Source organism: Galeopterus variegatus, unplaced genomic scaffold, assembly GCF_000696425.1.
Source record: "Galeopterus variegatus unplaced genomic scaffold, G_variegatus-3.0.2 Scaffold1637, whole genome shotgun sequence".
Taxonomy (NCBI): domain Eukaryota; kingdom Metazoa; phylum Chordata; class Mammalia; order Dermoptera; family Cynocephalidae; genus Galeopterus; species Galeopterus variegatus.
In genome coordinates this window covers 272,844-286,315 of record NW_007727748.1, presented here as the reverse complement: position 1 = coordinate 286,315, position 13,472 = coordinate 272,844, and the positions used below count along the sequence as shown (strand labels likewise).

General features: G+C 63.4%; 2 protein-coding genes across 2 annotated transcripts; one reads left to right on the top strand and one right to left on the bottom strand.

Annotated features, from left to right (window-relative positions):
• On the top strand, positions 1-899 carry B3GALT6 (UDP-Gal:betaGal beta 1,3-galactosyltransferase polypeptide 6; the record flags this gene model as incomplete). Its single annotated transcript, XM_008578168.1, has 1 exon — positions 1-899. A coding segment is annotated over one exon (366 nt), but the record flags the coding sequence as incomplete, so codon positions are not given.
• An 8,865-nt stretch (positions 900-9,764) lies between these two features.
• FAM132A (family with sequence similarity 132, member A) lies at positions 9,765-13,466 on the bottom strand (the record flags this gene model as incomplete). Its single annotated transcript, XM_008578158.1, has 8 exons — positions 9,765-9,935; positions 10,114-10,192; positions 10,312-10,402; positions 10,691-10,799; positions 11,275-11,426; positions 11,518-11,629; positions 11,750-11,866; positions 13,356-13,466. Coding segments are annotated over 8 exons (870 nt in total), but the record flags the coding sequence as incomplete, so codon positions are not given.
• Between the last annotated feature and the right edge of the window lie 6 nt (positions 13,467-13,472).

Here is a 13,472-nt window from a genome sequence, read left to right as displayed (position 1 = left end):
TACCTGCCCTACGCGCTGGGCGGCGGCTACGTGCTCTCGGCCGACCTGGTGCACTACCTGCGCCTCAGCCGCGACTACCTGCGCACCTGGCACAGCGAGGACGTGTCGCTGGGCGCCTGGCTGGCGCCCGTGGACGTGCAGCGCGAGCACGACCCGCGCTTCGACACCGAGTACAGGTCGCGTGGCTGCAGCAACCAGTACTTGGTGACGCACAAGCAGAGCCCGGAGGACATGCTGGAGAAGCACCGGACGCTGGCGCGCGAGGGCCGCCTGTGCCAGAGAGAGGTGCAGCTGCGCCTCTCCTACGTCTACGACTGGTCCGCGCCGCCCTCGCAGTGCTGCCAGCGGAGGGAGGGCATCCCCTGAGCCCGCCGCGCCGTCCTGCTGCGCGGGGGCGTGGGACACGGGAGGCCAGGCCGGGAGGGGGACCTGGTGGACCCAGTGGCCGGTGGGGCTTTGGAGCAGATGCCGACACCACGCTGCGCCCAGGGCTGGCACCTCGGCGGCTCGTGTCTCGTTCTGGGTTTGGGAGACCTGTGAGCCCAGCCCGGAGGTAGGCTTTGTGTGCGCGGGCGGAACAAGCCCCACCCCGCACCCCTCGGAGACTCGTCCTGGGGCTCACCGTCCGCCGGAAGACCTCTCTGCACCGAGCTGTGGACAGCTGCTAACTGGACTGACCCGCAGGCACGGATGCTGCAAATCAAGTGTTTTCATCCAATCCGCTTTTACCAAAATTGCCGAGAATTTACCATCGCTCGCTCACATAGTCTTTTTTGTGTCTTGCTGGAATCATTTGTCACGTGTGAGTGTGAGATTTAACTTGGGTTCACGTTAATTAGCTTTGATGGTATCAGTCTGTGTCTCCCTAGAGAGAATTCGTGATAAATATAACGAATGTGTGCCTGTGACTTATTTACAAATACTGTAAATATGTAGAAAAGAGTTTAAGTTGGCAGTGTGCAGGTCCTGGTGTTTTTAAAATTATTTAAGGAAACGGGCCGGCCTGGTGGCGCACTGCTACAGTGCGCCGCTTGGGAGCGTGGCGGCACTCCCGCCGAGGGTTCGATCCCACATACAGACCGGCCGCTCACTGGCTGAGCGAGGTGCGGGTGCAACACCGAGGGTTGCGATCCCGTTGCCGGTCCCGGTCCTGTACGGGCGCGACACTGAGGGTTGCAATCCGTTGCCGGTCACGAAAAAAGACAAAAAGGGAAAAAAAAAATTATTTAAGGAAAGATTTTTATATCATAACTTGGAATGTGCCAGTTAATCTGTTTGTACAACTTGAGTCATTCACGCCGCTGCTGCATTTGTGTTTAAACATGAAAGAATTTTAAAACTGTCCATTTCTCTTTTTAGTTTACACATAAGTCAGCCCCATTGTCTCTTTCTGAAAAGACTTTCCTTTTAAGGCTTCTTGGTGCACTGCTCCCGTTATTTCAGATGCTGGGCCTAAGTTCCAGGAATCTAAGCCCTCGGAAGTGTTGACGAGGTTTCCCAAATTCTGCCTTAAGGACGCAGGATTTGCAGGCAGGCAGGAGGCCTCTCCTGTGTCTTGACACACCCTCCCATGCTGGGGGTTTGCTTTCCTGTACCCCCATTTAATGTGAAAAGTGAACACTGGTCATTGCAAAAGCTGCGTAGTGGCTCCAGCACACTCCAGCGACCACGAACCCTTGTCGCCCCAGCTGTGTGCAGAGGCTGTGCACTTTTCTTCTGGGGTCCGACTGGGGCTTCCTGTGTGAGTAACCTGGGTTGTGTTCCTGCCAGTCCTGTTGTCCCTCTCTAGGGCAGTGTGAAGGCACAAGCTCTGGTTTGCCTTTCCACAGTATTCTTTTGAGTTCTCAGGCTGTGAGCTTTAGGGGCAGGTTTGGGTTGTCTTTGTTTAAAGGTAGAAGAATATCCAGGACTTGGGGTCTGGAGGGTAAAGCCCGAGACCAGAAAGGAGGGCGGGGGTGTCTTGTGGTCAGTGACCTGAGCTGCCATTCTCCCACCTACAGAAGGTAGTGGTGGGACCAGAGGTCTGATAAGTTCTGATTGTGAGGTGTGGGCTTTTTGGCTGCCGCCTCGAAGCCAGGACTCCCTGCCCCGTGTACATATTGTTCACAGACAGGGATTCCTGAGAAGATGCTGCCTTGAGCAGCCAACGTGGGCAGAGACAGGGATGCTGTCTCTGTACCTGAGGGATGCTGATAGCACCAGGACCCCAGTTTCCTGCTAACCATTGCTACCTGGAATGTCCCCTCTGAATCTCAGGATTGTTTGAGGAATTGGCATGTGCGTATCTATTTTTTCAGATGAGGAAAACGTGCTTAGAGAGGCAGAACAGCTTGTTAAGGACCACATGACCAGAGGCAGAGCCAGGATTTGAACCAGGGTCTAGACTCCCCAGTCTACCTGGCACCGCCCAGTTCTGCATTGCTCAAGGGTCATCCCCCATGGAAAACGTAGCACAAATGCCCACCTCCTCTGGTGGAAGGTCTAGAAGTCCATGCACATGTTTGCAATTGTTTATGGAAAATTTTAAACTTACAGTTAACGAAGAAGACCCATCAGGTGTGTCCTTGGCCTGGTGAAGTGTGCCTCAGGCCGGGGCTTGCAAGCTTCAGGATGTGGTTGACGGCAGAAGAGTCCCAACATGCAACCAGTTTGACTTACAGAAATGGAAGTTTTGTACTATCCAACCTAAAACATTAAATTTTAAAACAACAACGCCTATCGTGGGCTGAAGTCCACATCCACGTTGTGCTTAATATGATATTGGGATTCAGGGGACATGTCAGAGCTACTGCCTGGACCTTCTGTGGAGTGGCTACAGCCACCTGCTTATCCGTGGGCCTGAGCCCATGGGCAGCCACAGGTCCTTGACTTTGAGGAGATGAGCTCTGGGTCTCTCCTGTCACCCCAAACTTGTCCTCCTCTGTCCTGCCCCCCAGACCAGCGTGGAGGCACCTGGAGTCGGCTCTGGCTCTCTGGGCAGCTGTGGGGACCTGCAGACAGGCGCATAGCTTTGCAGGGTCCTCATACAGTGTACCCTCCATCCCCTCAGACCTTCTCAAGGCTCCTGTTGTGGGCTGAATTGTGTCCCCAAACAGGTATGTATGAGTCCTAACCCTGTATTGTGAGCATGACCTCATTTGGAAGTAGTGTCTTTGGGGGTTCATCATGTTAAGGTGAGGTCACTGGGGTGGCATCCCTACAAGAAGAGGAGACAGAGACAGGGAGAAGTCAGCGTGTGGCAGAGGCAGAGATGAGGTTCCTCTATAAGCCGAGGCACGCTGGGGACGCAAGGATGGAGCATGGCCCTGCTGAGACCTTGACCTCGGCCTTCTGGCCTCTGGAACTGAGAGAATGCATTTCTGTCGTTTAAGCTGCCTTGCGTGTGGCACTTTGCTCCAGCAGCGCCTTGTGCCCACTTGCCTTTTGTCCTTTCCAATCCTAGACGCCACATGGGCACTCGCTGGAGACATGGGCAGGGGGCTCTGGCTCCCCCAGCCCTGGGGCATCACAAACTGCTCAGCCGCCGATGGGGCCCAAACCTTCCCACCTGCCAGTGCTCAGCAGACACCACTGTCCCGGGGACACACAGGCCTCTCTGGGCTGCTGGCCGACGCCCCACTGCCCGGGTCACACCTGGCCCTTCCCCCTCCTCCCAGCTGACTCACAACTCAGAAGGCACAGGGTCTGACGGGGGCGGCCAGCCTCCTCCCACGGCCCTGCCTGTCGCAGGCACCCTGACCGCATGGTGAGGCCCGCTGACATTCTCAGGAGTCGCCAGGCACCCCGGCAGTGGCTGGCCACCGAAGCTGGCCAGAGCGGGGTCTCCGGGAACAGGAGAGAGGAAGCCTTCATTCAAGGCCCTCGTTCAAGGCCTGCTCCCGGCTCCCCAGCGACACCCAGCTTGCTCCCGGGAGCCTGCTCTCTGGTTCTGGGGCTTGGCAGGGGCTTTGTTCCTGCTGTCTTCTTCTCGTGGAATGCTCTCGGGCTGCTGTCTTCCTCGAGGGAGCAGGTGAAAGTCCTCCCTGTCTGTCCCAAGGCTGTGCCTGCCCATATGCCTGTCCCCAGGCTGGGCCCATCTCTGGGCTCCTCAAGCAAATGCAGGTCTTTTGGGGTCACATCCCGAGCCCCTGAGGTTCTTCGTGTTCCCAGGAACCCCCAGCCTCAGCAACTGCACGGTTCTGTCTTCCCTTGGAGACTTCTCCGAAACCCCACCCAGAGGACCCTCCTCACCCATCAACCTGGCCTCTGTGGGCACCCAGTCCCCTTTCCTTTGGGCCCAGGATGGTCTCATGGCCAGCGTGAGGCCCCTGAGGGCCCACCCTCAGCTCCGGCCCCACAGTGCTCACAGCCACTCTCTCCCACCCCCTCAGCCCCATCCCTGGGCCTGCCGGCCGCTCCTGCTGGGCCCTGGTGTCCCTCCTCCAGCGGGTCCCTCGAGCCCACCTCGCCCCTTCCTCCCCAGGATCTTGAGCCCTCCCACCCTGGGGTCTCACCCAAGGTAGCACCGTGGTTGGGAGGGGCCAGAGCCCAGGGGGCTGCAGGGAGGTGAAGAACCCAGAAGGCCCCAGGCCCGCCTGAATCTGCCTCTCCTGGTCCTCTGGCCGCCTCAGGCCCCTGCTCTGGTCATGGAGCGGCAGGATCTGAAGCTGGCCTCGGCAGTGTCCCCTCAGCTCCGCTGGCCTGCCGCTGAAGGATGATGAAGGCTGGGGAGAGGCGGGGTCCCTGTAGGGTGACGGTGACACCGCAGGCCACGGCGCACGAGTAGACAGAACAGGAGCCCAGGTAGGGCCTGAGTCCAGCTCCGTGCCCCACTGACCCAGGGCCCGACCCGGCTCGGTGACCCGAGCCGGAGAAGGAAACCCAAGCCCCAGCCCCTCCCTCTGGTGGCGTCTGATGGTCTCGGCTGGCCTGGCCTCCCCCGAGGGGCCCCACGCCCCCCAGCCGCCCACCTCTGGTTCCGAGAGGGAGGACGGATGGCCAGAGCCAGGCTCAAGCCCCTGCCGGGAGGAGCAGGCAGCCCCCCACCGGCCCTTCCAGCCACAGAGGAAAAATCCACACGGCTCCAAAGCAATTGCCGGAAGAGCCTGGGAGGCTGAGGCCAGCGTCTCCTGCTGCCGAGGGCGCCCTGCAGCCCACGGGGGCCAGCGGGGCAGGGGGCCTGCAGGGAGGGGTCCAGCAGGGGCCGGGAGGCAGGCACAGGCTGGCAGCGGTGGGGTCGAGCAGCTGCGTTTGGAGCACCTCCAGTGCAGAAACCTGCTCCTCTACTTGCCCACTCGAGGGGCCGCGACGAGGGCGGGGCAGGAGGCTCCATCAGGCCGGGTCATACGTTTGACATGCCTGCTGTTGCAAGACTGATGTTATCACACTGGAGGAACCTGTGAGTCACTGCCCTGGAGCAGGGCTGCACCCCAAATCCTCCCAAACAAAGACCCTTTGTCCCCAAGCTCTCCTGTCCCAGGCCCACCTGTGCAACCATCAGACATGAGGGCAGGCAGGCTTGCCGATGGCAGCAGCAGGCACAGACAGGGTCGGGGCATGTTCCCAGCACCCAGACATGCTCCCCAGCTCACTTCGACCCAGCTCCAAGGACCAGGCTGCTGGAGACCCCGAGCTGTGGAGGTCCTGCCTGGTGCAGGGCCCTGAGGTCACATGGAGCTGAGCTGTGCTACACCCAGTCAGAGAGTGGGGGGCCTGGCTCCAACCTAGGAAGGCTGCCCAGCCACAGCCCATCCTAGGTCAGCGCTGTGCAGGCAGGACACTAGCCACAGATGACATGAGGCTCCCCTGCTGCCCCCCAGAGAGCTTCTCCCCAGCCCAAGGAGCCCCAAGGGCCTGGGCAGCCACCCCAGGGAGTCCAGCTGCAGGCCCTGGGCAGCAGCACCAGCCCCCTGGCCCACCAGCTGACCCTGTCCAGCATGACTGGGCCCCCAACACCAAGGACCCAAACACAGCCATTCCTGAGCTCCTTGACTGGCCAGCCAAGGGCTCCAGCCACTGCACCCTGGACACCTGCCCTGTGGTTTCTCTGGGGGAGAGGGAGCTGGTGATTATAACTCTGCAAAGCAGGCCCTGGTCCCTGGGCAGAGACCCACCCCACACATGCCACCTACAGAGACACTCAGACACTCAGGGCACCTGTGTGAGGATGCTCCCCACACTGCCACATGGCAGGAAAAACCCACAGGCTCCCAAGGCCAGGTAGCAGACATGCCACCCACATGGACACAGCCATCAACACAGGGTCAACACAGGGCGCCTGGTACATGCAGACCTGGACAGAGGAGTACAGACAGGTCTGTTCAGGCCCCCAGACACCCCCACACACCCCAGGCCACTCTCAGTCCTTGGCCCAGGGAACAGGAGTCAGAACGGGTGGTCTGGGTCTGGGACCCATGACCATACCTGGGAAAGCTCGAAGTGAGCTTCCTTCATAGTGACCTAGCAAGGGACAGGCAGCCAGGGGGCCCCTGGAGCAGACTTCACTACCAAACCCCAGATGCTAAACCTGGGCCCTGACCTCAAAGGGCCAGCCTGTCTGGCTGTGCCCCAGGACCCCCACGCAGGTACCCCCAGGGTCCAGACCAGCATGGGCAGGCTTCTTCCGCTCACCCAAGTCCCAGAGGGGACCACAGGTGGACAGGGATGGGGCGTTGCGCTGGCAAAGATGTCTACCCACAATAGCTAAGACCAGCCTCGAGCCCCCAGCCCCGCCCAGCCCTCCCTGCTGTGGCTCCTGCTATGGCCTGGGTGGCTCCCCGCTGAGCTGCCCACTGCTCCTTGCCCCCGAGAGGACTTTCCAGCCACCCTGAGCCTGACGTCCACATTCCTGTCTGCACTCAAGCCCAGGACAGTGCGCCAAGGGCAGTGGAGAGGCCGGCTCTGACCCAACAGTGAGGCAGCCCCCAGCACCCAGGGCTAGGTCTCGGTGCCAGGAGGGGTTGGTCCAGTCCAGCCAGGCTGCAGCCCCAAGACCAGGGCTCAGGAAGGATTCATCCCATTTGCGCCGGAGGCTGCGGGGTGCATCCCCTCCCAGGATGGCCAGGAGCTCTCTCACCACCCCCAGCCCTGGCCTGGCAGGCGGCAGGCTCAGGCCAAGGTTCTGGGAAGTCAGCCCAGGGGAGAGGTCAGTGAGGCCAGCCAGCACCGCCCACTGCTCTCTGGCAGGCTCAGGGTCAGGGGTCGATCCAAGGCCATCCAGCATTTCACTGGCCTCTCTGGCTCTGGCCCCAGCCAGGGCCGGGGAAGCAGCCAGATGCTTGAGCCACCCCAAAGCCCAGGAGAGAAGCACCATCCCCCCACCTGTGGGACCCCCCTGCCAGCCTGCCCTGAGCGGCAGCCCTGGCCTGGCCTGCATCCCACCCACAAGACACCACGCTTGGGCTGGGTGATGCCACAGGTGTCTCCCACACACCAAGAGCCCAGAGCCCCTTGAGGGCTCCAGGCTCCCCCAAAGGCTAGCACTGCAGCTTGGGGCAGGTCTCCGGGCAGTGAGGCCGAGAGTGGGTCCCGGCTGGTAGGGGGGCCAGCCTGGGCCCTCGGTGGGTTCAGTGCATAGGGCTGGTCTGGGCCTGGGGCCTGGACCTCTGGGGGCAGCCACCTACCCCGTCCCGCCTGCCGGTTCTGCTCCTGGGCCCCCTGCCATGGGGGCTCGGATGGAGACAGCACATTCCAGGGGAATTACAGCTAAGTGGCTAATGACTCCGATTAGGGGGCAGAGACAGGAGGAAGAGGAGACAGACGGAGGCAGGTGGAGCGGCGCCGACGCCGCGCGGAGGGCTGGGGCGGCCCACTCGTCCTGTCTCTCATCTCTCATCTCGTCTCCGTCTGTCTTTCCGTGTGGCCCTGGGTCCCGTTCTCTGGGTCTCCATCTCGTTCACCACAGTCCTGGCAGCAGCAGGATGAGGCAGGACCTCCCCATGCCCTGGGCTGGCAGGGTGCAGGAACCTGCTGTGGGGAAGGACCGGCAGGAGAGCCCCCGACCCCGTGCAGGCTTGAAGGGTCTCGCACAGGGTGGGGCTGCTGCTTGTGAGCCAGGACTGGGCCAGGCAGAGGAAGGAGCCTCTGGAAACCCGGCTGGGGGTCATGCTCCTGGAGGCTCTGCAGGCCATGCCCCGGCCCCGGCCCCCCTGCCCAGGTCCTGCTGTGCCCCCTCTCGGGACCCTGACCCTCAGCATCCCCACTGACCGGGTCCTGGGAAGCTCCTCCAGGGCGAAGCCTACCCCCTGCACAATAGGGCAGTGGCCCCGCTCCCTCTCAAGGTGCACCAGCTGGAGACCTAGAGAAGCTGGGGTGCGATGGGGAGACCCCTGAGCTCCAGACCTCGGCCCCAGGAGGCAGGCCGTGCCCAACAAGGGGGGTGCTTAGAGCAGGGAGCAGAGGAGTCTCCCCAAGCCCAGACTTCTGTGTCAGCCCCACATCAGGACCTCAGGAATTGGGAGGTGGGGGGCAGTCACCCCTTCCCAAGCTCAAGCCTCCCCTGCGTGCCCCTCCCCTCCCACCTTCCTTGATGGGGACCGGATCAGACCAGGCCAGCACTACACGCATGGTGAAGCGGAGACTCCTCCAGACAGCTCCAGCCCCTGACGCCGCCCTGGGGGGACCAGGGAGAGAGGTGGGGACGGGTCAGCGGCCAAGCCCGCTGCTCCACAGACGGCTGGGCCAGCCTGCCTCAGTGCCCAGCGGGCCTGGGGCGGGGCCCTCCCATTGCCCCCCACCCCAGGTGGGTCAAGGTCTTAGGGCAGGGGTAAGAGCCTCTTCCAGACTCCACCTGCCCCCATCCTTCCCTCTGGGAGATGACCCCAGAGCGAGGGGAGGCCTCCCCAGCTCAGCCTTGGAAACAGGATCTCCACGCCCCTCCCCCTCCCTGGGGCATCTGCAGAGGAGTTAAGAGGCCTGAAGCTGCTACCACCTGCAAGGGCCCCGGGTGCCAAACAGAGATGGTATCTCGGCAGCTCTGCAGAGGCTGGGACATCCTGTTGGGCCAATTTACATTCTTCAGTCTGGGTTTGCTGGAGCCAAAAGTAGGGTGAGGGAGGGGGTGCCCAAATCCACAGGACCTGAAGCCAGGGCCTCGGCCTCTACGGGTGGCTGCAGTGGGTTAGATGTATAGCCCACTCCACCCTCCAGGGTACAGCTCTGGCCCAGAAGGCCCCATCTCTGGAAAAGGTGGTAAGAAGGGGGGTCCTGCCAGCTGGTCCCCACCCAAACCTCAGCCAGGGCAGCCTCACCCAATGACACTCAGAAGCTCCGAGCACACTGGGCCTGCAGGGGTGCCCTCCAGCTCCACACGTGGGCTCATGGCCTGCACACATTCCTGCACCCCCATCCATGTGTTAACCCCGCCCCCCCAGGATGCAGGCCCCTCTATCTCTGTCTGGCCACCATCCTGCTCACCAGCCTGAGGCTTCCAGTGTCCTAAGGACAAAAAGGCTGGGGTATCCACAGCCTGCTGCCCTCCGATGCTGGACAGGCTCTAGGCAACGGGAGGGCAGGTCACAGGCCATGGGCAGGCACCCACTGGCCGTCTGTCCTTGTCCTCAAGCTAGACAAGGCCCTCCCACTTCCCCTCCTAGCTGGACGAGTCTGTCCTGAGGTCCTCTGTGTGAGGGACTTCTGCTCACGGTCCCTTCATGGCCACACTCTGAGACTAGAGAATGCATGTGGACAACCCACTTCTCCCCACTGCCCACCTCCTGCCCAGACCTCGGCCTCCCGGCCCCCACATCCACCAACACAATGACCAGGCAGAGCCCGAGGGCAGCAGATACGGCAGGGGGCTCTTTATTGACAGGTATTCACAAGGTGAGGGGGTCCTCCCCAGACCGCCCTTGGTGCCCTCAAGTGCCCAGGAGCAGCCCGGAAAAGCTGGAGCCACCGTGGATGGTGAGGACTGCCCCGGAGCCGTTGTCCACGAACACGGAGGCATACTGTCCAGCCTGCAGGCGCCCCACAGTGGACATCACCACCCGTGGTGACGTGGTGGGTGATGCCCCACTTGAGTCTAAGGACGAGCCCCCTAGGCAACACCCAACCCAAGCCCACCCATGTTGTGATCTGTGCCCCAAGCGAGCGTCCAGGCCCCTCCTGCCCTGCGCTCTGCCTGCCTGGCCTCACCTGTAGCTGCAGCAGCCCCTGCACTTGCGCTGTGAAGACCCTGCTGTTGCTCTCCAGGCCCGATATGGCCTCCAGGGACCTGGACACAGCACCATAGGCAAGCTGAGGGTGCAGCTAGCTCCCATGGGCCAACCACCCCAGCAACAAGGGTGGTCCCCAGAGGATGCCGCCTGGAGCCGACAGGAGGGGCTCACTCACGCGTGGCCGTGGCACAGGGACTCGATACAGATGAGCACACGCACAGTGTCCCGGGCTCGCAGCCGGGCCCTGCTCTGCAGCTCGCTGTGGTCTGTGGAAACAGCCCCAGGAAGACAATGCATACAGGATGGGGGGGTCCTAAAGGGGACTTCAGGGCACACTGCCCAGAACAGGCCCAGAAGGGGCTGATGGGATTGGGGGAGGGTGGGTGTGAGGCCTAGAGCACAGCACTGACCCCCACCTGGTCCAGAGCCCAAGTGGAGCAGGCAGAATCTCTCTGCTGGGACCCAGCCCGGGGCTAGCCATATTGGGCACCCACCCGGGGGTGGGGGACTAACCCCACCTCCTCACTGCGCACACCAAAGCCCGGCCAGCTCACCCACGTGCAGGCTGGCAGAGAACTGGAAGATGCCGGACACTGGGGCTGTGAATCGGCCCGAAGCCAGGCTCAGACCAGACCCCCGCAGGAAGGTGCCTTGGGCAGTGGGCTGTAAGGGGCAGTGGGTGAGCAGCTGGCTGCAGGGCCTGGACCCTCACCCTGCACACCCAGCCCCAGGAAGGTGCCCACAACTGATGGCCCTGGACCCCAGCAGGTCTCTCAGGGGGTGCACACTCTCATGGTGGGCAGGACTTACTCCTATGTCCACACCTACCTGGGCCCCGGGACGCAAGCTCTGAGCCCCAAGGGGTGCACAAGGCCCCAAAAGCCCACACAGGGGAGGGTCTGCCTGCCTCCTGGCCACCCTGGACCCCAGCCCCAGTCTGGACACACTGGGTCTCCCAACCCTGACCTGAGGCCAGCCCTCACCCTCTGTGCCGACTCCCCCCACACCCCAAGGCTTGCATGTGCCCAGTAACCATCCTAGGATGTCTGTTAGTCCATCTCGCCTGTGGGGGCCCTGCCCAGCATCCTGCCCCCTGACCAGCCCCCATGCCCTACCCAGGCCTCTGCCCCCTACTCACAGCCTGGAAACTGTGCAGCTCCACCAGTGTCTTCTTGTCCACTGGCATGGGGCCCTTCAGCCGGCAGTGGAAAGCCTCAGCCACCAGCCGCAGGCCCACCCCATGGGGCAGCAGTGGGTCCAGCAGCCTTGGGAACCGACGCTCAGTGGCCTCTGTGGAGAAGAGTGCATGGGCGGCCAACTCAGGGGTCAGCACAGGGTCAGGCACCTCCTGGCCCCGGGCGGGCAGTGGGTGCAGCCTTACCTCTCAGCATGTCCTGAAACTCCCGCAGCAGGGCCTCTGGGGTAACTTCTGCACCGGGAGGCCCTGGGGGGCCGGGGGGCCCAGGAGGCCCTGGGGGACCCGAGAGGCCTCGCTGGGGGGAGGCAAGAGGAGAAAATGAGGGTCCTGGTGGGTGCACAGCCACCCCCTACCCTGGGCTCAGGCCCCGGAGAGCATCCTGGAGGTCTTGGCCCCGTGGCAGCTCAGGGCTCACCGACTTCTTGTCCCGGCCTCGGCACCGTTTCTTCGAGGCGCCGGCATCCGGCCGACGGACAAAGGTCAGCCACGTCATGTGGGCGTCTGAAGGTTCAGGCCCCAAGGCCTCAGGCGGCTGAAGGGCCAGGTGGACAGGGCTAGTATGCTGACTGCCAGGCACGTTGTCCTGACAGAGAGCTCTGAACCTCAGGACAGACACAGGGAGATGCTGTGGAGGCACCGCAGCCAGGAGGATTGCAGGCCACCGTGGGGGCCTCAGAGCCTGGACATCCTGATGGCCAGGGCAAGGCCCCAGGGCACCTGTGGAACTGGGCCGTCTTTGTCAGAGCAGCCCTGACCCCTCCCGCCTCGGGGGCTTGGCCTGGTGCCTCTTCCCATACAAATGGGCGCAGCCATGTGCACAAGGGGCAAGGGGACTTCCTGGCTGAGGCAGGGGTGGGGGCGGTGGGGAAGAGCAGGAGGAAGTCTTCCGGGGTCTCTCTGAGGGTCAATGCAGCCGGGCAGTGGGGGACCGAAGGGTGTGGCTGGAGCATGTGGCCCGCGAGAGCTCGGCCTGAAGTGCACAGATGGGCAAGCAAACGCTGGCCTGGCTGGGAGAGGGCCACTGGCGGGCCAGTCAGGTTCCAGGGACAGGCTCAGCCTCCTACCTGGGCAGGGGGGGTGGGTGGAGAAGAGCCCACCCCAGCAGGAAGAGCAGGGTCTTGGGCAGCTGGGAGGGCTAGCCTGGAGCATCACAGCCGCAGCCTCCTTGACCACAGAGGCCCCTCCCCGGCCTGTTGGTCCCCAGACTGCCCCCTGCCCACTCTCTGGAGGGGCGGCCTTCCCCTCCCCTCCCCGGTGGCTGCTGGGCTTCCTCAAAGCCCTGCATCCCTGCCCAAGCCCCCGCAGCCACAGCCGCACGCCTGCGCCCAAACCAGCCCACAGCCCTCTCTCCCTCGGCTGGCAGGGCCCTCGGACTCCACTCTTCTCGCCTGCCCATCTGGAAAATGGGGCCGCAGGCTCCGGTGGGGCCGCGTGGGCCGAGGCAGCTGGGCGGGCCGCCATGGAGACGCCCTTGGGAGGAGGGAGGCAGGGATCAAAGGCGTGAGGGCTGGGGGCCTGCCAGGGCCACCGCCTTGCCCCTCCCAGTCCTGGGGGCCCCCAGGAGGGCAGAAGCCCAGGACTGAGGTGGGCCCCAGGGTCTCCTGTCTGTGCGAGGACCCCTGACAGGCCGGGGCAAGGCAGAACCCTTCCTGCGGGAGAGGATGCAGGAGGCACGGGCTACAGGGACCGCCCGGCCATGGCTCTCCTGCCCCGGGAATAGCGGGGCACCCGGGTTCCAGCGTGCGGTCTGATGACCCCTCTGACAGGCAGCCTGGAGCCCCTCTCCACCCCCACCCGGCCCGCATTTCCAATTACACCGATGGCAGCAGATTTTCCAGAGCCCGAGGCTTCGCAGAGTTAGTCGCAGCCCCAGCCCCTGCCCACGCCCGGCCAGGGCGAGGGGCTGGCTGCGGCTTAGGAGGGGGCTCCGCAGAGGACGGACCTCGTCCCCCCCGCAGCAGGTCCCAGGACAGGGCCTGTGGTCAAGGCCTCCGGAGGGGCGACCCGGAGCCCGCGCATACCTTGGGGGAGCCCGGCAGCCCCGGGCTGTTGGACGCGGTGGCGTTGCGGGGCGCCATGCGTGGTCGGGGCTGCCGCGGCCCCTGGGGCTCCCGCCGGGCCCCGACGCCCCCGAGGAG